We start from the raw sequence: 27464 nt of genomic DNA on the forward strand, positions 1-27464 counted from the left end.
TGATTTCCATGGTTCTTGTACTGATCAGAATCTTTGTCCCTTGTAAACTGTACTTGTGGCCTTATGGCACATGACTCAAAGGCAGAGATTGTGTAAGCGCTTTGCTCAGAGAAATTGGCACATAATCTTGAAACAAATAACAAGGGCAGGTTGCAGCTTAGATGTTGTAATTCCTTGAATATTGGTAATTAACGGGTCATCTCATGGTGTGTAAATTGATTACAGAAATAGAAAGGGTAGAAGATGAGAAGCTTTTTTCCTGTGATGAGAGGAAAGCAGATCCAAAGAAATTTAGAGACAACTTCTTCAAAGCAATGCCAAGGAACCCTTCTTCACAAATCCAGGGAACTACACACTCCTGTCTTCACACACTCTCCCTAACCCTCTCTCACAAAGAAATGCAATTGAAATTGTCACCAGTGAAATGCAGTTGAAGTTGTCATTAGTGAGGTTTATAAGTTTTAGTTGGAGGATGGTCTAATTGATTGGCATAATATCTTTGTGAGATGGAAAGCCCCTCCTATTCCTACCTTATTTTATCTCAAGTTACAGCACGGTAACAGGCCCTTCCTTCCCAGTGAACCCACACCATTCAACTACACCAATAAGACCAATTAACCTACTAACTTGTAGAATGTGGGGAGAAACTGAAGTACCTGGAGGAAACCCACACACTCAAGGTGAGACCATACAAATTCCTTACAACGGCAAGAATTGAATCCTGATGACTGGCACTGTAATAGTGTTACGCTAATTGCTACACTACTATGCAGCAATGTTTAACAATATTGAAAGTATATGCATATACTGTACTTCCTTAGGCCAAAATCTCTACTGGTATAGGCCACTGACAGCAGCTCCCCAGAGTCCTCCGTCCTGGCCAAACTTTCAAGTTGTCCCCAGGTATAACTCACCTTTAATGCTCCGTCCTCTCCTAAGAATACAATCCTTGAACTTTGTTGGCATTTGTGTGGCTCTGGGTTTTTAATGGGATGAGCTTGCTCGCCCGAGACCCAACCCTCCTCATTTTGCAGCCAGGCTTGGGAGCGTCCGTAATGAAGTTGTGTGCATATGTGTGATGCCTTTATTACCTCTGGGTATCCCATTGCTGGAAAGCAGGGATAGAGACATAGCTCTTTGTCTCCACTACAAAAATAGTATTTCCAATATTATCAAAAATAACTCTATATTAAGGCTGTCTTTCGTTAGAACAGGAAATGTAAATGATTGAAGACCAGGTAGATTTTTACCAAAGTTGCTAAGATTTGAGGGGTAAGCATTAAGACTTCCTAGAGTTATGAAATGATAATATATCAGAAAAAAAATGAATTTTTTGTTATTTGTTTCTCCCGCCACATAAATCATTGGACCATTTGCCATAAATGTTGGCAGTGACTCAACTGTATTATCCTAAAAGGAATTAAAAGTTTGCAAGAATGTGAAAAAGAATGGAAGAAGTGTCACCGCTTAGGAGCTTTGATTTGTGTGAGGGAGAAGTACAGTACAAAATAATTAGTCACTATTCTTGTTGCAGGAACTAGTGACTGCCATAGGTTGGAGTGAGTGGGGAATTAAGAATAAATATATTTTTAAATTTAGTATTTATAGTATTAAATAAAATGTTTAATGTTGCATACCTTATTTCACCTGGGAGACTGACTGATTTCTACTTGGCCTGCGGTACTTAGGAAATACAGCTCTCACTTTGTTATATAATTTGTACAAATTTTAATTATATCAGTTACAACATGCAGATGGGGCACAACAGCCATGGTTGGCAGCTCGCCTTGGAGAAAGGAAACTCTGATCTCAAACTTCTGCTGCCTTGTGGCTATTCTACCGAGATGCAACACAGAGAGTCATAGGAAGTCATTCCTGCCTGTGGCCGTCAAACTTTACAGCTCCTCCCTTGGTGGGTCAGACACCCTGAGCCAATAGGCTGGTCCTGGACTTATTTCCTGCCATAATTTACATATTACTATTAAACTATTTATGGTTTTATTACTATTTATTATTTATGGAGCAACTGTAACGAAAATCTAATTTCCCCTGGGATCAGTAAAGTATGACTATAACTATACCCATTCATGGCGAAGGCCTCAGGAGTAAACCCTGAGAAAAATTTCAGAGCAGCAGTCCCTAAGGCAGCCATATGTTGAGGTCAGTGCTGACTGGCAACTCCTGCGATGCCGCTGGTGCCAAACGGTATTGATCTGTGCCGTTCCTTTGGATTCATCCACTGCGTGGAGAGGGGGAGCCTGCTGCACGGGCACCAGCTTGCTCTCTATATTGTACTGCCCTGGCCTGTGTATGGAGCCAACTAGGATGCAACACCCATGGTCACCCTGAAGTTATACAACTTTGGGTTTAACTCTTTTATAGAGAATGGTTCATGAGTGATTGGAAAATGACTCAATCTCCTGTGTTACGTAACCGGCAACAATGAATATCAATTGAGTCAGGTTGTATAAAAACAACCAAACATTTATTAAACACTGATAAACAATAAAAAAAACAAACGAAAACCTTCCCTGGAAATTAACCACTATGTGGCCACTCCATAAACCATCACTCAGTACTGGTTCTTAAAGCGATAAATGCGAAAATAGTTCTTAAAGCGGTAAAGTCAAACACAGTTCTTAAAATGGTAAATTCGAAAGTCCAAGAGATTTATACAGTCAATTAGGAGAGACTTCTCTGGAGAAGGATTTCTTCATAGATGCGACTTTCCTGCTGGTTCTGTCCAAAGGATTCACGACGAAGGAAATAAACGGTTTAAAAGCAACTGACCTTTCTTCCGGCGAGCAAATCCTGCATGAACTACCTTGCTCTTTTGGCAGGAGTTATCTACAATGCAGGTCGCTACTTCTTCAACGAAGGCTCAATAAGCTCGATCCTTTATTAAACTGCCGAACGATAGTCGTAGTCATACTTTATTGATCCCGGGGGAAATTGGTTTTCGTTACAGTTGCACCATAAATAATAAATAATAATAAAACCATAAATAGTAATATGTAAATTATGGCAGGAAATAAGTCCAGGACCAGCCTATCGGCTCAGGGTGTCTGACCCTCCAAGGGAGGAGTTGTAAAGTTTGATGACCACAGGCAGGAATGACTTCCTATGACGCTCTGTGTTGCATCTCGGTGGAATGAGTCTCTGGCTGAATGTACTCCTGTGTCCACCCAGTACATTATGTAGTGGATGGGAGACATTGACCAAGATGGCATGCAACTTGGACAGCATCCTCTTTTCAGACACCACCGTGAGAGAGTCCAGTTCCATTCCCACAACATCACTGGCCTTACGAATGAGTTTGTTGATTCTGTTGGTGTCTGCTACCCTCAGCCTGCTGCCCCAGCACACAACAGCAAACATGGTAGCGCTGGCCACCACAGACTCGTAGAACATCCTCAGCATCGTCTGGCAGATGTTAAAGGACCTCAGTCTCCTCAGGAAATAGAGACGGCTCTGATACCAACTTCCCTTGATTCTTCAGGTCCTGTACTTTGATAAAGTCTTCACTCTCCAATATTACTGAAAAGATAAATCAACAAATCTGGCACAAATAGGTAAACTGCCAGTCCAGCACTATTGTACCTTTACAATAGAATGTAAAACTCCGTTTTAAAAATGAAACTGCGTCATTTAAAAAAAAACACGCAGCGGATTGGAGTCTCTGGCTAACGTTCTAGCTGGAAAACTAAACTGTGTCACTGGGGTCTCCCTTTTATATACCTGTTGAGAACAGGTTATTATGTGACCTCACATCCGCGGGAAAATTACTTCAGGTGACCTCCAACAAAAAAAAAATTACTTCATGGTCATAAGACAGTCACAAGATACCCATGAGGTATGTATCACCTGATGCATTCATCTAACCTTAATTTACCCCCACATTGTGTCCCTCTCATTATTTTACCAGTTACTGTTTCATATCCCTGTGTTTTTCGTTTGTTCACAGGATTGCATGCCACTGGCAGTTACTATCCATTCCTAACTGCTCTGGAACTGCAGAAATGGTTAATTGTGAACCACATTGTTGGGTCCAGAGCCTTATATAAACTAAATTTGCTTAGACCATAAAACATAGGAGCAGAATTAGGCCATTCAGCCTATCAAGTCTGCTCTACCATTCCATCATGGCTGATCCCAGATCCCACTCAAACCCATACACCTGGCTTCTTGCCATATCCTTTGCCCTGGCCAATCAGGAAATGATCAACTTCCACCTTAAGTATATGCACGGACCGGCCTCCACTGCAGTCTGTGGCAGAGCATTTCACACATTACCTGTTCTCTAGCTAAAAAAAATTCTTCCTTACCTCTATTCTAAAGGGTCACTGCTCAATTTTGAGGCTGTGCCCTCGAGTTCTGGATACCCCCACCATAGGAAACATCCTCTCCCCACCCACCCTATCTAGTCCTTTCAGCATTCGGTAGGTTTCAATGAGATCCCTACGCATTCTTCTAAATTCCAGTGAGTACAGGCCCAAAGCTGCCAAACGCTCTTCATATTTCCAGAATCATCCTTGTGAACCTCCTCCGGACTCTCTCCAGTGACAACATATTCTTTCTGAGCTATGGGCTCCAAAACTGACAATACTCCAAGTGTCGTCTGACTAGTGTCTTATAAAGTCTCAACATTATCTCCTTGCTTTTATATTCTATTCCCCTTGAAATAAATGCCAACAATGTATTTGCTTTCTTTACCACAGGCTCAACCTGTAAATTACCCTTCTGGGAATCTTGCACGAGGACTTCTAAGTTCCTCTGCACCTCTGATGTTTGAACCTTCTCCCCATTTAGATAATAGTCTGCACTATTATTCCTTTTACCAAAATGCATTATCATACATTTCCCAACACTCTATTCAATCTCACTTTTTTGCACATTCTTCCAATTTGTTTAAGTCCTGCTGCAATTGCATTGCTTCCTCAGCACTACCTACCCCTCCACCTAGGACAGTAGACCTTCCCTAAAGGGTACTAATATACCATAAAAGTTTTTGACAGTGGTTTAATGGTAACAATGAATGGACAGGTTTACTCAATTACTTGACTCTAAATTCTTCACCTGGGATTTGAACTTGTGTTTTGGAACAGCAGTCAAGAGCATTTAATGCTTGTTCAGTAACCTCACTAAACAGTTAGGTCGAGGGGTGATTGCATTGGTGGTGGTGAGATATAATATCTACTAGTTCCTTTCCCATCATTTCACAGCCCTGTTTCTTCTCTCCCCAAAAAAAGTTCATCCTTCCATGATAAAGGAATAATGATGTTCTGTTTTTGTTAAGCTGACACAATTCAAATGTTCATCAACATTGAGAGTTAAGAATATAGAATAGTACAGCACAAGAGTAGACCCTTCAGACCACAGTGTTGTGCCAAAGTATTTAAATTACTTATCAAATGCCCAGCTAAACTAATCCCTTCTGTGTACACAATGTCCATATCCTGCATTTTCCTGTATATTCATGTGTCCATTGAAGATCCTCATGAATGGCCCTATCATATTTGCCTCCACTATCATCGCAGACACCCAACTTTCTCTGTAAACAAAACGAAAGCCTGCCCTACAAATCTCCTTTGAATTTACCCCTCTTGCCTTAAGTTGGTGTCCTCTGGTATTAGACATTTCAATCCCGGGTAAAAGATACTGTCTGTCTACTCTGTCTAAGTCTGTCATAATCTTATAAACTTATATTAAATCTCCCCAAAACATCTGCCGCTCCAGAGAAAACCCAAGTTTATCGAACCTCTTCTTGTAACATATGCCCTCTAATCCAGGCAACATCCTGGTAGAACTCAAATGTACCTTCTCCAAAGCTTTAACATTTTCCTATAATGAGGCAGCCAGAACTGGACACAATACTCCAGATGCAACCTCAGAAGAGTTTTATAAATCTGCGACGTAACTCCTGACTCTTGAACTCAGTTCCTTGACGAATAAAGGCAAACATGCCATATGCTGTCTTTGCACCCTTAACTTAAGTAGCCAATCAAGGGAGCTGTGGATTTGGATTCTGAGATCCCTCTGCTCGAGAGGGTCTTAGCATTAACACTGCACTGTCTCCTTATGTTCGATCTCCCAAAAGTGCAACACTTCACACTTGGCCTAGCTAAACGCCATCTGCCATTTCTCTACCCATATCTGTAGCTGATTTATATCTGCTGTATTCTTTGCCAGCCTTCTACACTATCCATTACTCCACCATTTTTTGTTTCTTCTGCAAATTTACTCACCCATCCATCTGCTATTTCATCCAGGTAATTTATATACATCACAAACAGCAGAGGTACTGATACACATGCCTGGGAAACTCCACTAGTCAGAGACCTAGAGCCAGAATAAGTCCCATCAACCACTACCTTCTGTCTTTTATGGGCAGATGTTTCATCAAATGCTCAGTTCTCTTGGTGTGTAACTTAAAACCAAGCTGATACAGGCAGTAGCTAGTACAGTGGCATGCAAAAGTTTGGGCACCCCGGTCAAAATTTCTGTTACTGTGAATAGCTAAGCATGTAAAAGATGACCTGATTTCCAAAAGGCATAAAGTTAAAGATGACACATTTCTTTAATATTTTAAGCAAGATTACTTTTTTATTTCCATCTTTTACAGTTTCAAAATAACAAAAAAGGAAAAGGGCCCAAAGCAGAAGTTTGGGCATCCTGCATGGTCAGTACTTAGTAACACCCCCTTTGGCAAGTATCACAGCTTGTAAACGCTTTCTGAAGCCAGCTAAGAGTCTTTCAATTCTTGTTTGAGAGATTTTCACCCATTCTTCCTTGCAAAAGGCTTCTAGTTCTGTGAGGTTCTTGGGCCGTCTTGCATGCACTGCTCTTTTGAGGTCTATCCACGGATTTTCGATGATGTTTAGGTCGGGGGACTGTGAGGGCCATGGCAAAACCTTCAGCTTGCGCCTCTTGAGGTAGTCCATTGTGGATTTTGAAGTGTGTTTAGGATTATTATCCTGTTGTAGAAGCCATCCTCTTTTCACCTTCAGCTTTTTTTTTACAGACGGTGTGATGTTTGCTTCCAGAATTTGCTGGTATTTAATAGAATTCATTTTTCCCTCTACCAGTGAAATGTTCCCTGTGCCACTGGCTGCAACACAAGCCCAAAGCATAATCGATCCACCCCCGTGCTTAACAGTTGGAGAGGTGTTCTTTTCATGAAATTCTGCACTCTTTTTTCTCCAAATATACCTTTGCTCATTACAGCCAAAAAATTCTATTTTAACTTCATCAGTCCATAGGACTTGTTTCCAAAATGCATCAGGCTTGTTTAGATGTTCCTTTGTAAACTTGTGACGCTGAATTTTGTGGTGAGGACGCAGGAAAAGTTTTCTTCTGATGACTCTTCCATGAAGGTCATATTTGTGCTAGTGTTGCTGCACAGTAGAACAGTGCATTACCATTGCAGAGTCTGCTAAATCTTCCTGAAGGTCTTTTGCAGTCAAATGGGGGTTTTGATTTGCCTTTCTAGCAATCCTACAAGCAGTTCTCTCGGAAAGTTTTTTTGGTCTTCCAGACCTCAACTTGACCTCCACAGTTCCTGTTAACTGCCATTTCTTAATTACATTATGAACTGAGGAAACGGCTACCTGAAAACGCTTTGCTATCTTTTTATAACCTTCTGCTTTGTGGGCGTCATTTATTTTAATTTTCAGAGTGCTAAGCAGCTGCTTAGAGGAGCCCATGGCTGCTGATTGTTGGGACGAGGTTTGAGGGGCCAGGGTATTTATAAAGCTTTGAAATTTGCATCACCTGGCCTTTCCTAACGATGACTGTGAACAAGCCATAGCCCTAACAAGCAAGGTCCAAGACCTTGGTAAAAGTTATCTGAGAACTCAAATCTCTTGGGGTGCCCAAACTTTTGCACGGTGCTCCTTTCCTTTTTTTCACTCTAAAATTGTACAAAGCAAAAATAATACACTAATCTTGCTTAAAATGCTGAAAAGAATGTTTCATCTTTAACTTTATGACGTTTGGAGATCAGTTCATCTTCTATTCACGTAACTATTCACAGTAACAGAAATTTTGACTAGGGGTGCCCAAACTTTTGCATACCTCTGTATATGTGTGTGTGCACGCATTCAGGTGACTGTTATTGGAGAGTACCTGCAGTTAGAATTATTGAAGGAGCTCACATTGAAGTTGTCATAGTTCAGATGTGGTTTCCTTCCCTGATTAGGAAAGGGACTCAAAGTCTGCTGCTGATTGATTTTTAAATTTGTTCATCTTTTTAAAAGTTATCAAAGTTTAATGGAAGCAGTTAAAATAATCACTTTCAGGGCTTAGCATAGCAAGTTTTAACAAACTGAGAAGCACAGAATCTGTAATTTGTGCAAATGTGTTTACAAACCATCCCTCAGCGGCTACATGTGGGCTTTAAAAGGTTAAGTGCAGCCATTTTGTTTACTTTGTCAGCAGCTCTGTCAGTTAACCCCTTAACTACTGATAAATCAGGCTACACTGAGGCTTTTCATCCAAAACATTTATGTGGTTATTTCAAGCAGCATCTATAGGAAGAGGCGCAGTCGTCGTTTCAGGCCGAGACCCTTCGTCAGGACTAACTGAAGGAAGAGTGAGTAAGGGATTTGAAAGGGGGAGGGGGAGATGCAAAATGATAGGAGAAGACAGGAGGGGGAGGGATAGAGCCGAGAGCTGGACAGGTGATAGGCAAAAGGGGATATGATCCTCTCGTATCCCCTTTTGCCTATCACCTGTCCAGCTCTCGGCTCTATCCCTCCCCCTCCTGTCTTCTCCTTTCATTTTGCATCTCCCCCTCCCCCTCCAGCTTTCAAATCCCTTACTCACTCTTCCTTCAGTTAGTCCTGACGAAGGGTCTCGGCCTGAAACGTCGACTGCGCCTCTTCCTATAGATGCTGCTTGGCCTGCTGCGTTCACCAGCAACTTTGATGTATGTTGCTTGAATTTCCAGCTTCTGCAGAATTCCTGTTGTTTATGTGGTTATTTCGCTTTCTTTTGGACGTGTTCTGAAAACTGTGACTGTTCTTTGCCCCTGTGCTGTGAATTCTTTTATTTTTGCATAGTTTTGCAAAATAATACCAAACATGTTAATCCCATTTGATCAGCATGAACTCTCGTCCTTTGAGTGGTACTGTCTCATGCAAATAAATTAACGTTTACTGTAATAAGGTTTTTGGGAAAACTATTGGCCGGATCCCATTCCCCCTACATCACCTTCCTTTCCAGAGTCTTTCTGCCTGTATCCCATCTTTTTCAAATAATACGATTGGAGAGGGATATTTTGTTGTGCTTGACCATATGGTTTAGTCTGAGTGGAGGATGATTAGGACTGCTCAGAGAGTTGCTATCACGAGGAGACTAGACTTCTGTGGGTGTGCTGGATTCCTTGCTGGCTTGGGGGCTTGCCCATTCCCATTGGTGCTGCCCTCCAGTGTTCTCTCAATGTTAGACAAACTGGACTGTGTTTGTTGCAGCTGCTCTAGCAGAAGCATGGCTCTGAGCCAACATTCCATGCACCATCAATCTATAGGCCATGCCACTCAGGGAATTGGGCTGCATCTTTTCCTGCTATAGTATCTATATGTGCGGTATATGACTGTCTGTTTTGTTTGCCTGTATTCATGGGTATGCTCAAACATTTAAACTTGAACTTAAACTTGAAAACTAAACCGCTTTGACTCAAATAAACAAGTACAATTTGAGCAAGAGTGATCCAGCAGTTAAAAATAAGTTGAGAAAATTTGTGAAGTTCAGTTCTGGTTACTGATAAACTGCATGGCCTTCCTTAAATGGTGCACCATTTTAGAACTTTGTTCTTAAGGCAAATTTGAGATCTTCCTTTCTAGGAGTGCCAATGAGCACAAAACAACCATCAGTGTATGCTAAGTATTGCAGATGCTAGAGGAACTCAGTGGACAAGCAGTATCTGTGGATGGGAATTGATAAAGTTTCGTGCTGATATCTTTAGTCTGAACTGATGGATATCAACTTGCAATGTTGACTATCCAATGTTCACAGCTCTTATATGATCCGCTGAGTTTGCCTTGTTTCCTCTATTCTGTACATTAGATGTGGAGAATATACATCATATGTTTTTGCCACTTCCATTGGCTGCACATTCAAGCACCAAACACCAAGTTAAAAAATACTTCCCTTACTCAACTTCAAACTTAGTCCCTCTCGCCTTAAATGCATGCCCTCTAAGATTTGACATTTTAGCCCAGTGGAAAATAACTATCTACCCGATCATAATTTTATATACTTCTATCTGTTCTCCCCCTCGGCCTCCAACATTCTAGAGAAAACAATCTAAGTCAATCCAATCTCTGTTTACAGATAGAGCAACCCTTTTGTGTGCAAGTCAATTTTATATACAACTTACCAACAAGGAGGAAAAAAACTGATGAAAAAGTGGAAGATAGTGAAAGGAATGGTGAAAGGCTGAAAGAGCTAATAATTTGAAAGATAACATATTAAAGGGATTATGCTATAATATAGATGAACTAACAGCACAAATAGCTGCATGCTGTTGTGATTTTGTTACTGTCTAGCTGTGGAGTGACTGATGGAAAGTGCAAGGATATTCAGCATTTAGAAAGGACAGGTAAAAAGGAGGAGGACTGTGGTCTTAGGAAAGGAGAACAGAATGCTGAGGAAGGATATTGGCTCAGAAATCATCTGGAATCTGTTACGGTGGGCTTATGATACACTGAGTAGAAACCAATAAAGGGGGCTGTCAGATAGCAGGAGGAAGTGATGTACAGAATGGAATAAATGGGAATTTGAGGCATGTTGCATTGTGAAGTGACAATGATCTGAACAATGATTGTTCAAACCAAATTAGCTGTAAGATTGTGGTGAAGTAATCCCCGCAGGTATATGATTTTTTGTATAAACTATGTTGAGAAACCCATCAGAGAACTGGCTAACCACAACTTGGTATTGTGCAGCAAGGTGTCCCTCAGGGAAGCACAATTTCTAACCTGATAAACTACTTCATTAAGATACAAGATGCTTCTATAGTTGTGCAGTGGAGAGGTCATCTTCAAGTCACCCCAACACTGAACTATTCCCACAAGCTATGGACTCTACATCTCATGTTCTCAATATTGATTGTTTATGTATTTGTTATTATTGAGTGTTTTATTGCCTTGTATTTACTGTGAATTCCTGCAAGCAAATGAATCTCAGAGTTGTATATGGTGACGTATATATACCTTGAAAATAAATTTACTTTAAACTTCGGATGGGATCCTGAATATGAACAAAGGAAACTGCAGGGTATTTAAAATATGACTGTTAAAGTTTCTGTAAATAATTCAAGAACCAAGGATTACTGAAATAGATGAGATTTCCTCCAGTCAAATGGGAGAAATTGTAATTGGGAACAAATTGCCGGCCAATTTAACACGTCTTTGTTCCTACCTCCATAAAGGAGAATACAAGTGACTTCCCAAATATTAGGGAAGTATGGGTCTGGGGAAAGGCAAGAACCGAAAGAAATCAGTATTGGGGAAATTCCTCATGCTTAAAAGCCATTAAATTCTGAGGCTCTGGTAACCATCATCCTAGAAAGCAAAGGGAAATAGTCCACAAAGTGATGAGGACCCTCAAAGTCAAATGTCTGTTATGCTCTGGGGTTCTTTTATAGATTGGGCAGGGTAAATGTGACTTTCCTGCTGATAATAAAGAACGAGGAAGGGAGCTGAACCATTGTGCTGAAGCACACTGAAATCTTTCATAGGAGATGCAATAACAGGACACTTTGAAAGGAATTTAATAAAGTCAGCGTGTGTTTTGGAAAAGAGAAATCATTTTTAACAAATCTACTGGAAACTTTTGAGAATGATTGATAAATAAGGGAAAATCAGTAGATGTGCATGGACAGAAGGATTCTATTTCAGAGCGTTTATGTACAAAATTCAAACACATGAGATTGGGGATAATTGCTGGCATGGACTGAGAGCTGGTGGGAAGATGGGAACCATGGAGATCCTTTGGTCCAGTTGTTCACAGAATGTATTACTTGGCTGAAGGAAGTTTGCAAATGACACAAAGTTGAGAAGGGGGTGAGGTTCGGGAAATGTGGGGGTGGTGATTTGTGAGGAGGATGCAAAGAAATTGAAACAAGTCGGGTGACTATGCAAAGGCATGACAGATAAAGGTGGGTTGTCTTATTTGGTTGGTTGACCTCCAGTGCAAGAAGATTTCAGTTTAGGAGCACTGATATCTTGCTGCAACCCTTATGGGTCATGGTGAAATCACATCCAGATTTTTGAGTGCAGTTTTTGGTCTCCTTATTTGATGAAGGTTACTCTGGCATGGAGGGAATGCAGCATAGATTTTACTGGTTTCTGGTATGGTAAGACTGGTACACAAAAGGTCAGGCTGATTTGCCTACTGTATATTCACTGTAGTACTGTGAGGGGATCTTGGAGAAATGTATAAAATTCCTAAAGAACTAGCTAGATTGGATATGAGGAGGCTTTTCCCTTTGACAGTGACCAAAGCAGAGGACATAATCTCAGGGTACAGGAAATGCATTTTAAACTCAGGAAAAAGTTTTGTGATTAATCTTGCAATTCTCTTCCACGGAAAAGATCAGAGGATATCAAAGTTTAAAGTAAATTTATTTATCATAGTGCATATACATCTCTATGAGGTTCATTTTCTTGTGAGCATTCACAGTAAATACAAAGAAACAAATAACAACAATAATAATTAATTAATTAACAATAAATATTGAGAATGCGAGATGAGGAGTCCTTGAAAATGAGTCCATAGGTTGTGGGAACAATTCAGTGTTGGGGTGAATGAAGTTATCTCCTCTCGTTCAAGTGCCTGATGGTTGAGGGGTAATAACTGTTCCTGAACATGGTGGTGTGGGCCCTGAGGCTCCAGTACCACCACCTTGTTGGCAGCAGCAAGCACGGGCTGGATGGTGGCAGTCCTTGATAATGGATGCTGTTTTCCTGTGACAGTGCTCCATGTGTATGTGCTTCGTGGTGGGGAGGGCTTTACCTGTGATGGTCTGTGTCTTATCCACTACTTTTTATAGGCTTTTCTGTTTGAGAGCATTGGTGTTTCCATACCAGGCTGTGATGCAAGGTGTGAATGTGTAGAGGAGTGGATGACCAGCCTCAATTGTGTTGGATGGTGGAGCAGACCCAAATTGTTCCCACTTCTAAATGAATATTTAGTGCGTGTGGGGAGAGGTGGGGTTAAGGTGCTTATCAAGTGAGATGTGTTGCTATTGAGCTTTTTGAAGAAGGCCAACAGTGCATCATACTTCTGCCTTGATGATAGAAAGACCAGCGATATCAAGCTTCTGGCCCACTCTTGTACTCACTATATTTTTGTGGCTGGTATAGTTGACTTTCTGTTCAGTAGTGACCTCTAGGATGTTGATGGGACTGCAATTATTGTAAAAAGTAGATGGTTTCCGTCTCTTTTGGGATCATTATCATGTTTGTGGTACAAGTATCACTCATCACTTCAGAAATCGTGTCTGGATCTTGTTGTCTGCAAGCATTGGATTGTTTCATTACTGAAAAGTTGTGAATAGGCTTGAACATTGTGCAAACATCAGTGAACATCCAGTCGCTGAACTGATGATGAGCTTTAGAGAGGGTGCAGAGGAGGTTTACCAGGGTCGCAAACAAGAGAAAATCTGCGGATGCTGGAAATCCTGGCAACACACACAAAATGCTGGAAGAACTGAGCAGGGCTAACTGAAAGAAGAGCTAGTAAGAGATTTGAGAGGGGGAGGGGAGATCCAAAATGATAGGAGAAGACAGGAGGGGGAGGGATGGAGCCAAGAGCTGGACAGTTGATTGGCAAAAGGGATACAAGAGGATCATGGGACAGGAGGCCTAGGGAGAAAGAAAAGGGGGAGGGGGGGAAAAGCCTAGAGGATGGGCAAGAGGTATAGTGAGAGGGACAGAGGGAGAAAAAGGAGAGAGAGAGAAAAAGAATGTGTGTATATAAATAAATAACAGATGCAGTCCGAGGGGGAGGTGGGGCATTAGCGGAAGTTAGAGAAGTCAATGTTCATGCCATCAGGTTGGAGGCTACCCAGACGGAATATAAGCTGTTGTTCCTCCAACCTGAGTGTGGCTTCATCTTTACAGTAGAGGAGGCCGTGGATAGACATATCAGAATGGGAATGGGATGTGGAATTAAAATGTGTGGCCACTGGGAGATCCTGCTTTCTCTGGCGGACAGAGCGTAGGTGTTTAGCGAAACGATCTCCCAGTCTGCGTTGGGTCTCGCCAATGTATAGGAGGCCACATCGGGAGCACCGGACACAGTATATCACCCCAGCAGATTCACAGGTGAAGCCTCGCCTCACCTGGAAGGACTGTCTGGGGCCCTGAATGGTGGTGAGGGAGGAAGTGTAAGGGCATGTGTAACATTTGTTCCACTTACAAGGATAAGTGCCAGGAGGGAGATCGGTGGGGAGGGATGAGGGGGACAAATGGACAAGGGAGTCGCGTAGGGAGCGATCCCTGCAGAAAGCGGGGCGGGGGGGGAGGGAAAGATGTGCTTAGTGGTGGGATCCCGTTGGAGGTGACGGAAGTTACGGAGAATTATATGTTGGACCCGGAGGCTGGTGGGGTGGTAGGTGAAGACAAGGGGAACCTTATTCCTAGTGGGGTGGCGGGAGGATGGAGTGAGAGCAGATGTGCCTGAAATGGGGGAGATGCGTTTGAGAGCAGAGTTGAAGGTGGAGGAAGGGAAGCCCCTTTCTTTAAAAAAGGAGGACATCTCCCTCGTCCTGGAATGAAAAGCCTCATCCTGAGAGCAGATGCGGCGGAGATGGAGGAATTGCGAGAAGGGGATGGCATTTTTGCAAGAGACAGGGTGAGAAGAGGAATAGTCCAGATAGCAGTGAGAGTCAGTAGGTTTATAGTAGACATCAGTGGATAAGCTGTCTCCAGAGATAGAGACAGAAAGATCTAGAAAGGGGAGGGAGGTGTCGGAAATGGACCAGGTAAACTTGAGGGCAGGGTGAAAGTTGGAGGCAAAGTTAATGAAGTCAACGTGCTCAGCATGCGTGCAGGAAGCAGCGCCAATGCAGTCATCGATGTAGCGAAGGAAAAGTGGGGGACAGATACCAGAATAGGCACGGAACATAGATTGTTCCACAAAGCCAACAAAAAGGCAGGCATAGCTAGGACCCATACGGGTCTCTCTCTCTCTCTCTCTCTCTCTCTCTCCTTTTTCTCCCTCTGTCCCTCTCACTGTACCCCTTGCCCATCCTCTGGGCATTTTCCCCCCTCCCCCTTGTCTTTCTCCCTGGGCCTCCTGTCCCATGATCCTCTCATATCCCTTTTGCCAATCAACTGTCCAGCTCTTGGCTCCATCCCTCTCCCTCCTGTATTCTATCATTTTGGAGCTCCCCCCCCACCCCCACCACCACTTTCAAATCTCTTACTAGCTCTTTTTTCAGTTAGTCCTGATGAAGGATCTCAGCCCAAAACGTTGACTGTACCTCTTCCTAGAGATGCTGCCTGGCCTGCTGCATTCACCAGCAACTTTTATGTCTGTTGCTTGAAATTCCAGCATCTGCAGATTTCCTCGTGTTTGCGTTTTTAAATAGCAAGAGACTATTTTTCCCAATCTTAAGAATTGTGAATGTTTCAAGTTCTGCATTGCAGAGTGCTGAAGATTCTAAACCATGAACTGATTTAGACCTTAAGACACAGGAGCAGAATTCTGCTCACCATTTAGGTTAAATCGATAGATGTTTGGACTTTTAAGAAAATCAAGGGCCGTGGGGGAAGGGGAAGTGTTCAAGTAGAGGATCAACTGTGATATAGAATAGCAGAGCAGGGTTAGGATGTAAAGGGCTTACTCCTGTTTTTTGTGTTTGTCTTCCACCACTATTCTACTGGTTGGAATGGACTCATTTAGCAAGGACTTTGGTTGTAGGAAAGAAGACACTCAATTTCTGCTTTATGATTAAAAGGATCAAACCAATTTCAACACTGATATCTCTGGCTTTGTTCCATGCTTTGAAAGTAAAAAGTTCCTCACCCGGTTCTATAGATTATCCATCTTGTAAACTATAGAAATCTTGTGATTTATCTTTACCCTTAATGATCTTTGGATATTCTAATAATTTGTATGGATGAGCCTACATTCAGGACATAGTGCATTTCTGAATTCACACAATGCAAGAATTTATTCTCGGCATTTGAAGCTGAAACAGTAGGCTAATAATTGCAAGACTATTTGTCAGAGTGAAATCAATCCTTTTAAACAGCTCTTACATTTGTGTGGCACTTAAGTTGCCACCAGTCAGTTGTACATGCCACATAAGTACAACCTAACAAAATCACTTGACACTCTGTCTCCTCAAGTCTAACAAATTTGCAGTTGGTAGCCATTTTTTTCCATTTTGAAATTACAATTTTCCTCAGTCCATAAAGTCCAGTAAAAATTGGTCTTGGGTTATTATAGTGAAGTAGATAATACAGGTGACGTCCACGTTACAGCTGATTGGCTTATGGAAATCTGACCTTATAGAATTCACATTTTACTTCAGAAATTTAAGGTAAGGAATAAAATATGTTCTCACAGAATTTGTGAGAAAAAAATAAATACGATTTTAAAAATTTATTGTTTCTTGGCACATGTATATGTGACACAGGATAGAATTACGTCAGATCACAATACGGTCCATTTTTGAGGAATGCAGTCCTCTGCAATAATTAGGGGTTGCCTGCCTCGTCTGTATTTGTATTTTTCTCCTGATTTTTTTTTCAGTCGTGTTGATGTAACAACCAAAGTATTTTGTACCCAGTAATTAATGTGGGTGCATGTTTGTGGTGCCTGTCATCCCTTGTGCTGTTTGAATCCTAGAAGAGTTTCATCAGGGATTTTCAGTTATGGGTAGAAAGGTGAGCGTTTTTGAATTACTATTTTCTCCCTCTGAATAAGGGAATGACCAATTATTTTTAACTTTTTTCTTCTATCATTTGATCTTCTGAAAGACTGAGTCATATGATGAAATGGCTCACTGATATCTGGAGTGAGTGTTTTTGGTATGTTTGCACCCAAATGAGTAAGAACAACACCCTCCCATCTAAGACCAAACATTTTAATATGAAGCAGTTATGTTGGGATATGGCCTAGAGTTGGTTTTAAACTACCAGGAGTATGCAGTATCAGATCTTGTCTGTGACCTAACTTCCTATCACATAATGAATTTGATAAAAATAAAACTTTCTCAAATTAATATTTGACCTCGTCTTTGGACTGTGCAAGGAAACTGGAGAACTTGGAGGAAGTGCACACATTCCATGGGGACGATACCCAAACTCCTTACAGTGGACGCCGGGATTGAAGTTGGATACCCCGAGTTGTAATATGTCGCATTAGCTGCTATGCTACTGTGGCGCCCCATAGAACAAAAGACATGAAATCAAAGTTTTGACCTTCCTGATTTCTTTTGCCCATTCCTACACTTATTGAGTTGTATTTAAAGTTGATGTTCAATAGAATTGCTGTTCTAAATCTCTATCGTCGGTACTCTGAAATTTGAGGAGTGGTGGGGGGGGGGTCTGGGTTGGAAGCACTCACCCTATGTATCCAGGAACTTGGAATTTGCCAGCCCCGTGGCCATTTCAGCAAAGGTTCATAGTTACCTCAACTTAGCCTTTTCTCCCACTGTGGATTTCACTAAGAGGTGGTGGAGGCAAATTTTGAAAGGTATGGGAAGGGTTTGTTAAACCTGAGTCAGCAGCGTTATGTACAGTAGCGTAACGGTTAGTGAGATATCATTACAGTTTGGGGCATCAAAGTTCAGAGTTCAATTCTGGTGTTCTCTGTAAGGAGTTTGTACATCCTCCCCATGGAATGTGTGGGTTTTCTCTGGGTGTGCTGGTTTTCTCCCACAGTCCAGAGATATACCAAATAAATTAATCAATCATTATAAATTGTCCTGTAATTAGCTTTGGGTTAAATCATGGTTTTCCGAAGTTGCTGGCTATTAGGGCTAGAAGAGCTTATTCTAAATACAAATGAACAGAAAGTTAAACACAGCTTGTCTTAGGATATGTGCCTCACATGAACAGATAGAACAATAACCACTGTCCGAAGTTGAAGGTCGTGCTGAGATTGCTGACTTAACAGTATCACAAGGAAGTCAAGGTGTCGAGGGAATGACACACTTGGGAAGAAAGAGTAAAGAAGAATGAGGTGACTGGATTCTGCAGAACGTCAAATTCTGTGTAAGTGAGACCCCTTAGTGGATCTCCCAAAAGTAGTTTGTACTTAGTAGTTTTCACTTAGTGACCCAGGGATCCATATTCTCCCAAGACCCAACTTACCTGGGATGTAAAACTTAATAGTCGAAAATCTGTTGCCTTCTGGTTCCAGTCAGTATCACCCTGGACTCTCCCAGACTTGAGAGCAGCCTTTTACTACACCTAAAACTATCTTCATTTTGTTTATTTGCTTAGGGTTGTCATGGCCTTGGATTGGTGCATTCATTGTTGGCATTGAGTAACTGCACATTCACCGTATGGAGCTTGTGGGCTGAAAGTCTGAGTGTAATCTCACTACTTCACACCTGGAACTGTTGATTGCAAGTTTAACAAGATGAGCTACACATATTACACCTACAGGAGCAGGACAGATGCTGAGTATTTTGCTTGGTTCTCCAGTGCTCTCTACGATCTGCAGTGCATATCAGGATACTAAGACAGAATTCTTCCCTTTGTGGTGGAAGGCTAAAGAAGTTTGATTTCCTTCACAATCGGCACACTAGCTGCAGTATGTATCATCAACATGTACTGTCCTGATGAAGGTTCTCAGCAACTGTTTATTCATTTCCATCGATGATGCTGGACCCGATGAGTTCCTCCAGCATTTTGTGTGTTTTTCTGGATTTTCAGCATCTGCAGAATTTCATGTATGGCGCACCGGCAGTGGTGTGCATCCTCTAAAATTTCGAAGGATACCAGGAACAGGATGCCAATTCATCTCATTCAAATCCTCTCTGATTCAGAGGTGTCCTTCATTGTCATTGAGTTCTGAATACTGCCTTGTCATTCATGGCTGTTCTGCCACAGGCCTTCTCTCTTCCCACAGAGATATTAAGAAGGGAGACAGGCTCTTCAGCCCATCAAATCCATACCAACTACCAAGTACCCGTTTACAGTTCTTCTACACTGAACCCAATATATTAGGAGCAATTTATTGTGACCAGTTAATCTACCAACTTGCACATCTAAGGAATGTGGGTGCATGTCAGGGGAAGCAACACTCTTGCAGGGAGAACTTGCCAGCTCCACACTGGGAGTACTGGAGATCAAGGTTTAATCTGGATTACTGGAGCTGACGCGACAGCTCTGTCAGCAGCTCCATTATGCCAGTTCCTCATAGAATCAGGTTTATTAATGCAAGAAGCATCAGGAACAAAGGTGATGAACTGAGAGCTTGGATACATACATGGAATTATGATGTAGTGGCCATTACAGAGACTTGGCTGGCACCAGGGCAGGAATGGATTCTCAATATTCCTGGATTTCAGTGCTTTAAAAGGGATAGAGAGAGGGGAAAAGGGGAGGAGTGGTGGCATTACTGGTCAGGGATACTATTACAGCTACATAAAGGGTGGGTAATGTGGCAGGATCCTCTTTTGAGTCAGTATGGGTGGAAGTCAGGAACAGGAAGGGAGCAGTTACTCTACTGGGGGTATTCTGTAGGCCCCCTGGTAGCAGCAGAGATACAGAGGAGCAGATTGGAAGGCAGATTTTGGAAAGGTGCAAAAATAACAGGGTTGTTATCATGGGTGACTTTAACTTCCCTAATATTGATTGGCACCTGATTAATTCCAAGGGTTTAGATGGGACAGAGTTTGTTAAGTGTGTCCAGGACGGATTCCTATAACAGTATGTGGACAGGCCGACTAGGGGGAATGCCATACTAGATCTAGTACTAGGTAATGAACCAGGTCAGGTCACATCTCTCAGTGGGTAAGCATCTGGGGGACAGTGACCACCGCTCCCTGGCCTTTAGCATTATCATGGAAAAGGATAGAATCAGAGAGGAAGGAAAAATTTTAATTGGGGAAGGGCAAATTATGAGGCTATAAGGCTAGAACTTGTGGGTGTGAATTGGGATGATGTTTTTGCAGGGAAATGTACTATGGATATGTGGTCGATGTTTAGAGATCTCTTGCAGAATGTTAGGGATAAATTTGTCCCGGTGAGGAAGATAAAGAATGGTAGGGTGAAGGAACCATGGGTGACAAGTGAGGTGGAAAATCTAGTCAGGTGGAAGAAGGCAGCATACATGAGGTTTCAGATGCAAGGATCAGATGAGTCTATTGAGGAATATAGGGAAGCAAGAAAGGAGCTCAAGAAGGGGCTGAGAAGAGCAAGAAGGGGGCATGAGAAGGCCTTGGCGAGTAGGGTAAAGGAAAATCCCAAGGCATTCTTCAATTATGTGAAGAAAAAAAGGATGACGGGGTGAAGGTAGGACCGATTAGAGATAAAGGTGGGAAGATGTGCCTGGAGGCTGTGGAAGTGAGCGAGGTCCTCAATGAATACTTCTCTTCGGTATTCACCAATGAGAGGGAACTTGATGATGGTGAGGACAATATGAGTGAGGTTGATGTTCTGGACCATGTTTTTTAAGTTTTTTGATGATGTGCAGTGTTTGGCTTACTCCACACTTAGCACTTAGTGTGGTGGCCAAATAGTTCAATTTTGGTTTCATCAGACCATAGAACCTTCTTCCAGCTGACTTCAGAGTCTCCTACATGTCTCTGGCAAACTCTAGCCGATATTTCACGTGAGGTTTTTTTTAAACGGTGACTTTCTCAGGCAAAAGTTGTTCTCCCATCTTAGCCACTGAAGCTTGTAACTCCTCCAGAGTTGTCATAGGTTTCTTGGTGGCCTCCCTCACTAGTCCCCTTCTTGCACAGTCACTCAGTTTTTGAGGACAACTGCTGTAGGCAGATTTACATCTCTGCCATATTTTCTCCAATTCGTGATTGACTTAACTGACTTCATGGTGTAGTTTTTGCTGACTCAGGTGTATTTTACTACAATCAGTTGAAACACCTTGACTGCACATAGGTGATCACTATTTAACTAATTATGTGACTCTAAAGGTAATTGGCTGCACTGATGATTTTGGTGTGTCATATTAAAGGGGAGGGATGGTGAATACATCAACTATTTTGTGGTTATATTTATAATTAATTTAGATCACTTTGTAGAGATCTGTCTTCACTTTAACATGAAAAAGTCTTTTTCTGTTGATCAGTGTCAAACAAAGCCAAATTAAATCCACTGTGATTCAATATTATAAAACATGAAAATTTCCAAGGCGGGTGAATACTTTTTAAAGGCACAGTAAGATCATCCTGTTCTTGTTCCAAAGAATATAGATCTAATTTTCATTTGCCAATCCTGATGGGATACGTTGGCACCCCATTGAATCTCTGTGAGCAGCCTCCATTGCCAGTGCGTGCTTTCTTAAATAATGCGACCAAGCTGTACAGTAAGTCCAAGTGTAGCCTCACTAGTACCATGCACAATTACAGCAATATATCCCTATTTCCTGTTGTAATAAAGGTCAAACTTCTGTTTGTCTTTCCAACCACTTGCCACGCCTGCCTCTTAAATCTTCATGCACATAGACATAAATCGTATAAACATCTCCAAAATGTGCTAACATCCTTTTCCCAAGTGGTGTACACTTGTACACCAGCCTTTTATGTAGCACCTTGTCAAATACTTTCAGAAAAATGACAAGATGCACAGGAGTGAAAACTTATTGTATTTCCTGAAAGCTGAGCATTTCAGCTGTGGGGATGGACTCCATTGTCAAAACTTCTGCCTTTGGACTAAGCTATTTTCTCTTAGTGCTTATATTTGGACATATTTTATGCACTGGACTAAACTACTTTAGGCTTTGCAAAGAGTGTCTCCCTTTGAGGCCATTTGACCAAGCCAATGAATCACTGTTTCAATAATGTGCTCCCAAAAGTCCAATTACAGAACTCCTCAGCAAGCATTTGAAAACCTTAAGGCAAGTTGTGTAAGGAAAACATTGGAGTGGCAATGTCCCAGGTTAGATTCTTCGTCTGCATTCAATTAATTTAGTGTGTTGTAGTTGATCTTAAGTGGCCTGTTCTATAGAGAGGCAAACACGAGGAAATCTGCAGATGCTGGAAATTCAAGCAACACACACAAAATGCTGGTGGAACGCAGCAGACCAGGCAGCATCTATTGGAAGACATCCCTCTCCCTCCTGTCTTCTCCTATCATTTTGGATCTCCCCTTCCTCCCTCCCACTTTCAAATCTCTTACTATCTCTTCTTTCAGTTAGTCCTGACGAAGGGTGTTAAGCTGAAACGTCGACTGTACCTCTTCCAATAGATGCTGCCTGGCCTGCTGCATTCCACCAGCATTTTGTGTGTGTTGCTCTATAGAGAGATTGTCTTATTGGCGTCGTTATTCATGTTGGAAAATGTATGCATGGCTCGGTGTATCTCCTTCATAGCATCTGATGGAACTGGAATAGAGCTTCAAGGGTTAAATCAGGCATCACATTAGCGTAGCGCGACACTATTACTGCTTAGTGTGCCAGAGTTCAATGCTGACAGCTTCTGTAAGAAAGCTTGTACGTTCTTTTCATATGCACGTGGGTTTCCTACCACGTTCCAAAGATGTACTTGTTTGTCGGTTAATTGGTCATTGTAAGTTGTCCTGTGATTAGGCGAGAGTTAAATCGGGGGTTGTTGATGGTATGACTTGTTGGGGCAGAAGGCACTGTTCGATGCTGTATCTCTAAATAAATCAAATAAAAATAAGAAGGAAGACCTTTCAGCCTAAAAATAAAATGGGGGGGGGTGACGATGATATGGAAGGGAGATAAGATCAAAAATTAGTCTTGCCTTTCAATATATATCCTTGTGCAATATGTGAAAGGAAAATTTCCATATGAACTTACAGTCTAAAAATATTTTTTCTTTCACCAGGATACGCTTGGAAAATCAAGAGTCTTTAACAGAAGAAATGGCTCTACAAGACTTGACAGGTGAGCATTGATTGTGTGCAGAGAATTTGCTGCCTTATTTGTTTATACCAATATATCAAAGTTTGCTGCTGATACAGAAATTAGGTGCCAGTGTGGAGTGGATGCAGAGAAGCTAAGAGAGGATAAATGAACGAGAGTGTGGCAGATGGAATATAATGTAGATCTTGGTAGGAGAAATAGAAAGGAAGCATATTTATTATAATCAAAGTATATTAGTCACCATATACTACGCTAAGATTCATTTTCTTTCCGGCATTCATAGTAAATACAAAGAGACACAAAAGTAAGCAATAAATATTGAGAACATGAGATTAAGAGCCCTTGAAAGTGAGTTCTGAGGTTGTGGGGCAAGTGAAGTTATCTTATTTGGTTCAAGAGTAAAATAACTGTTCCTGAACCTGGTGGTATGGGTCCTGAGGTTCCTGTATCTCCTTCCTAATGGCAGCAATGAGAAGAGAGCAAGGCCTGGACGGTGGGCATCCTTGATGAACGCTGATTTTTTTGTTCAGTGATCCATGTTGATGTGCTGAATGCCGGGTTGGGCTTTACTCATGATGGTCTCGGCTGTATCCACTACTTTTCGTAATCTTTTCCATACAAGGGTATTGAAGTTTCCATACCAGGCCATGATACCTCTAGTCAATGTACTCTCCACCATGATCTATAGAAGTTTGTCAAAGTTTTAGGTGACGTACCAAACCTTTGCAAACTTCAAAGAAAGTAAAGGAGCCTTCTTTGTAATGACACTTGCCTGCTGGACTTAGGACAGATCCTCTGATTGGTAACGCTGAGGAATTGAAAGTTACTGACTCTCCCCTCCTCTGATCCTCCGATGAGGACTGACTCATGGAACTCCAGTTTCCTCTGTATTGAGGTGAGAATTTAAAAGTTGCTGATGTTCGGAGGAACCTGTGGGACCTGCTGTGAAGGCTCTTTTACCTTTATATCCACAGATGCTGCCTGACCTGCTGCAGGCATATTTCCTGTTGGTCTACTGGTTAGGATTCTGCACTCACCATTGCAGACCCAGTTCAATTCCCAGTCAAGGGAGAGTGTTTCGGGCTGTTAGAGTGTCAAAGGTTATGGATGGAAGGCAGAAGAATGGGGTTGAGGGGAAAATAAATCAGCCATGATAGAATGGCGGAGCAGCTCGTGAGCCATATGGCCTAATTCTTTTTCTATGTCTTATGCTCTTGTGGTCTAATAGCTTTTTTGGATATTAGTGGAATTAGATAATATGGATTAGAGCATGAAACTGGTGCTGAGTTACAATGTCAGCCATAACCTTATTGAGTGGTGGTGCAAATTCAAGGGTCAAATGGCCCACTTCGATTTCTTGAACTCCAAAATCTGTAATAGTGTCGCACTAACTGCTAGGCCACCGTGGCAGCCCATGATTTTGTTTGTTGCAGCCGCATTCACTAGTTTGCAAAAGAATGCTGTGTCCTATATGCATGATGATATGGTGTAAAATGAATGCAGTCAAAGTTACTAATTTTGTGACATTATATGGCTGACATTTCCGAGTACTTGTACACTTGCATTTGTGCTGCAGCTGGGCACTAAAATAAGTGAAGGAAGTTAATGTGCCTTATTTTTTTTCCTCCTTTTTCTCTTTTGCCTCTCTCTCTCTCTCTTCACTTACTAGACCTTATCATTGTCAGTTTTCAACTTTCTTTGTTCTATTAACACTTATTAAAATGATTGTGGAGCAAAAAGGTTCGTGTCTCTTTCCTGTCTTCTGAAGGAACCTTGGATTAACATCATCAGAATCCAACACAACAAAGCAGCTCCCTCTGTAACTTGGGGCCAACATATCTTTATTTTTCCATTTCATAATTTATTTCATATTTTTAAAAAATATTTGCATAGTTGATTCTTGATTTCTCTTTTCGTTATACCTGAGCAATGCTTGGTAACAGAAGGATTTAAAAAAGAAGTCTAAAAATCTTTAAGGGATCAGTCTCACTCATGATTACTGAGAAGAAAGTTCTTCACGTTGCTTTATTCCACTGCATTCAAATATTTTTGAGCCTCCTTGGGCTTTGACTGCCTCTCCTTCCTCTGAGGGGATTCTGGGGACAAACCTGTTTATGGGGAGAGAAAAGGCTGCTGTTCTATTACTCAGCACAAGGACCAGGTTGTTGTATAGTGTATGTGGGAAGAAGGGGGGCATATAGAAAAATGGATGAGTCTAACATTCTTCATTGCTGAACTTTTTGTATTTCTTGGCTTGGTTTCATGTAGGAATTAAGAATTTGTGGAAGTTAGCCAATGAGAGGACAGGAAAATTTTTAATTGGGGAAGGGCAAATTAGGAAGCTATAAGGCTAGAACTTGCGGCTGTGAATTGGGATGATGTTTTTGCAGAGAAATGTACTATGGACATGTGGTCGGTGTTTAGAGATCTCTTGCAGGATGTTAGAGATAAATTTGTCCCAGTGAGGAAGATAAAGAATGGTAGGGTGAAGGAACCATGGGTGACAAGTGAGGTGGAAAATCTAATCAGGTGGAAGAAGGCAGCATACATGAGGTTTAGGAAGCAAGGATCAGATGGGTCTATTGAGGGATATAGGGAAGCAAGAAAGGAGCTTAAGAAGGGGCTGGGAAGAGCAAGAAGGGGGCATGAGAAGGCCTTGGCGAGTAGGGTAAAGGAAAACCCCAAGGCATTCTTCAGTTATGTGAAGAACAAAAGGATGACAGGGGTGAAGGTAGGACCGATTAGAGATAAAGGTGGGAAGATGTTCCTAGAGGCTGTGGAAGTGAGTGAGGTCCTCAATGAATACTTCTCTTCGGTATTCACCAGTGAGAGGGAACTTGATGATGGTGAGGACAATATGAGTGAGGTTGATGTTCTGGAGCATGTTGATATTAAGGGAGAGGAGGTGTTGGAGTTGTTAAAATACATTAGGACAGATAAGTCCCCAGGGCCTGATGGAATATTCCCCAGGCTGCTCCACGAGGCGAGGGAAGAGATTGCTGAGCCTCTGGCTAGGATCTTTATGTCCTCCTTGTCCACGGGAATGGTACCGGAGGATTGGAGGGAGGCGAATGATGTCCCCTTGTTCAAAAAAGGTAGTAGGGATAGTCCAGGTAATTATAGACCAGTGAGCCTTACGTCTGTGATGGGAAAGCTGTTGGAAAAGATTCTTAGAGATAGGATCTCTGGGCATTTAGAGAATCATGGTCTGATCAGGGACAGTCAGCATGGCTTTGTGAAGGGCAGATCGTGTCTAACAAGCGTGATAGAGTTCTTTGAGGAGGTGACCAGGCATATAGATGAGGGTAGTGCAGTGGATGTGATCTATATGGATTTTAGTAAGGCATTTGCCAAGGTTCCACATGGTAGGCTTATTCAGGAAGTCAGAAGGCATGGGATCCAGGGAAGTTTGGCCAGGTGGATTCAGAATTGGCTTGCCTGTGGAAGGCAGAGGGTCACGGTGGAGAGAGTACATTCAGATTGGAGGGTTGTGACTAGTGGTGTCCCACAAGGATCTGTCCTGGGACCTCTACTTTTCGTGATTTTTATTAACAACCTGGATGTGGGGGTAGAAGGGTGGGTTGGCAAGTTGGCAGACGACGCAAAGTTTGGTGGTGTTGTAGATAGTGTAGAGGATTGTCAAAGATTGCAGAGAGACATTGATAGGATGCAGAAGTGGGCTGAGAAGTGGCAGATGGAGTTCAACCCAGAGAAGTGTGAGTGGTACACTTTGGAAGGACAAACTCCAAGGCAGAGTACAAAGTAAATGGCAGGATACTTGGTAGTGTGGAGAAGCAGAGGGATTTGGGGGTATATGTCCACAGATCCCTGAAAGTTACCTCACAGATAGATAGGGTGGTTAAGAAAGCTTATGGGGTGTTAGTTTTCATAAGTCGAGGGATAGAGTTCAAGAGTTGTGATGTAATGATGCAGCTCTATAAAACTCTGGATAGGCCACACTTGGAGTACAGTGTCCAGTTCTGGTCGCCTCACTATAGGAAGGATGTGGAAGCATTGGAAAGGGTACAGGGGAGATTTACCAGGATGCTGCCTGGTTTAGAGAGTATGCATTATGATCAGAGATTAAGGGAGCTAGGGCTTTACTCTTTGGAGAGGAGGAGGATGAGAGGAGACATGATAGAGGTGTACCAGATAATAGGAATAGATAGAGTGGATAGCCAGCGCCTCTTCCCCAAGGCATCACTGCTCAATACAAGAGAACATGGCTTTAAGGTAAGGGGTGGGACGTTCAAGGGGGATATTAGAGGAAGGTTTTTTACTCAGAGAGTGGTTGGTGTGTGGAATGCACTGCCTGAGTCAGTGGTGGAGGCAGATACACGAGTGAAGTTTAAGAAACTACTAGACAGGTATACGGAGGAATTTAAGGTGGAGGTTATATGGGAGGCAGGGTTTGAGGGTCGGCACAA

At 42.1% G+C, this 27464-nt stretch overlaps 1 protein-coding gene across 10 annotated transcripts in view; it reads left to right on the plus strand.

Moving 5' to 3' along the window:
• The window catches only part of gatad2ab (GATA zinc finger domain containing 2Ab), a 212835-nt gene that overhangs the window by 67487 nt on the left and 117884 nt on the right, over positions 1-27464 (plus strand). For 9 of the 10 annotated variants that reach the window (XM_063032321.1, XM_063032315.1, XM_063032313.1 and 6 more), the window contains exon 2: positions 23000-23058. In XM_063032321.1, coding sequence (XP_062888391.1) covers positions 23037-23058 — 22 coding nt within the window. In that variant the 5' untranslated portion in view covers positions 23000-23036. Of the gene's footprint in view, positions 1-18492; positions 18778-22999; positions 23059-27464 lie in introns of those variants that run through there. The other variant, XM_063032322.1, reaches the window with a different exon arrangement.

The sequence above is a fragment of the Mobula hypostoma genome, chromosome 24 (genome assembly GCF_963921235.1).
Source record: "Mobula hypostoma chromosome 24, sMobHyp1.1, whole genome shotgun sequence".
NCBI classification, from domain to species: domain Eukaryota; kingdom Metazoa; phylum Chordata; class Chondrichthyes; order Myliobatiformes; family Myliobatidae; genus Mobula; species Mobula hypostoma.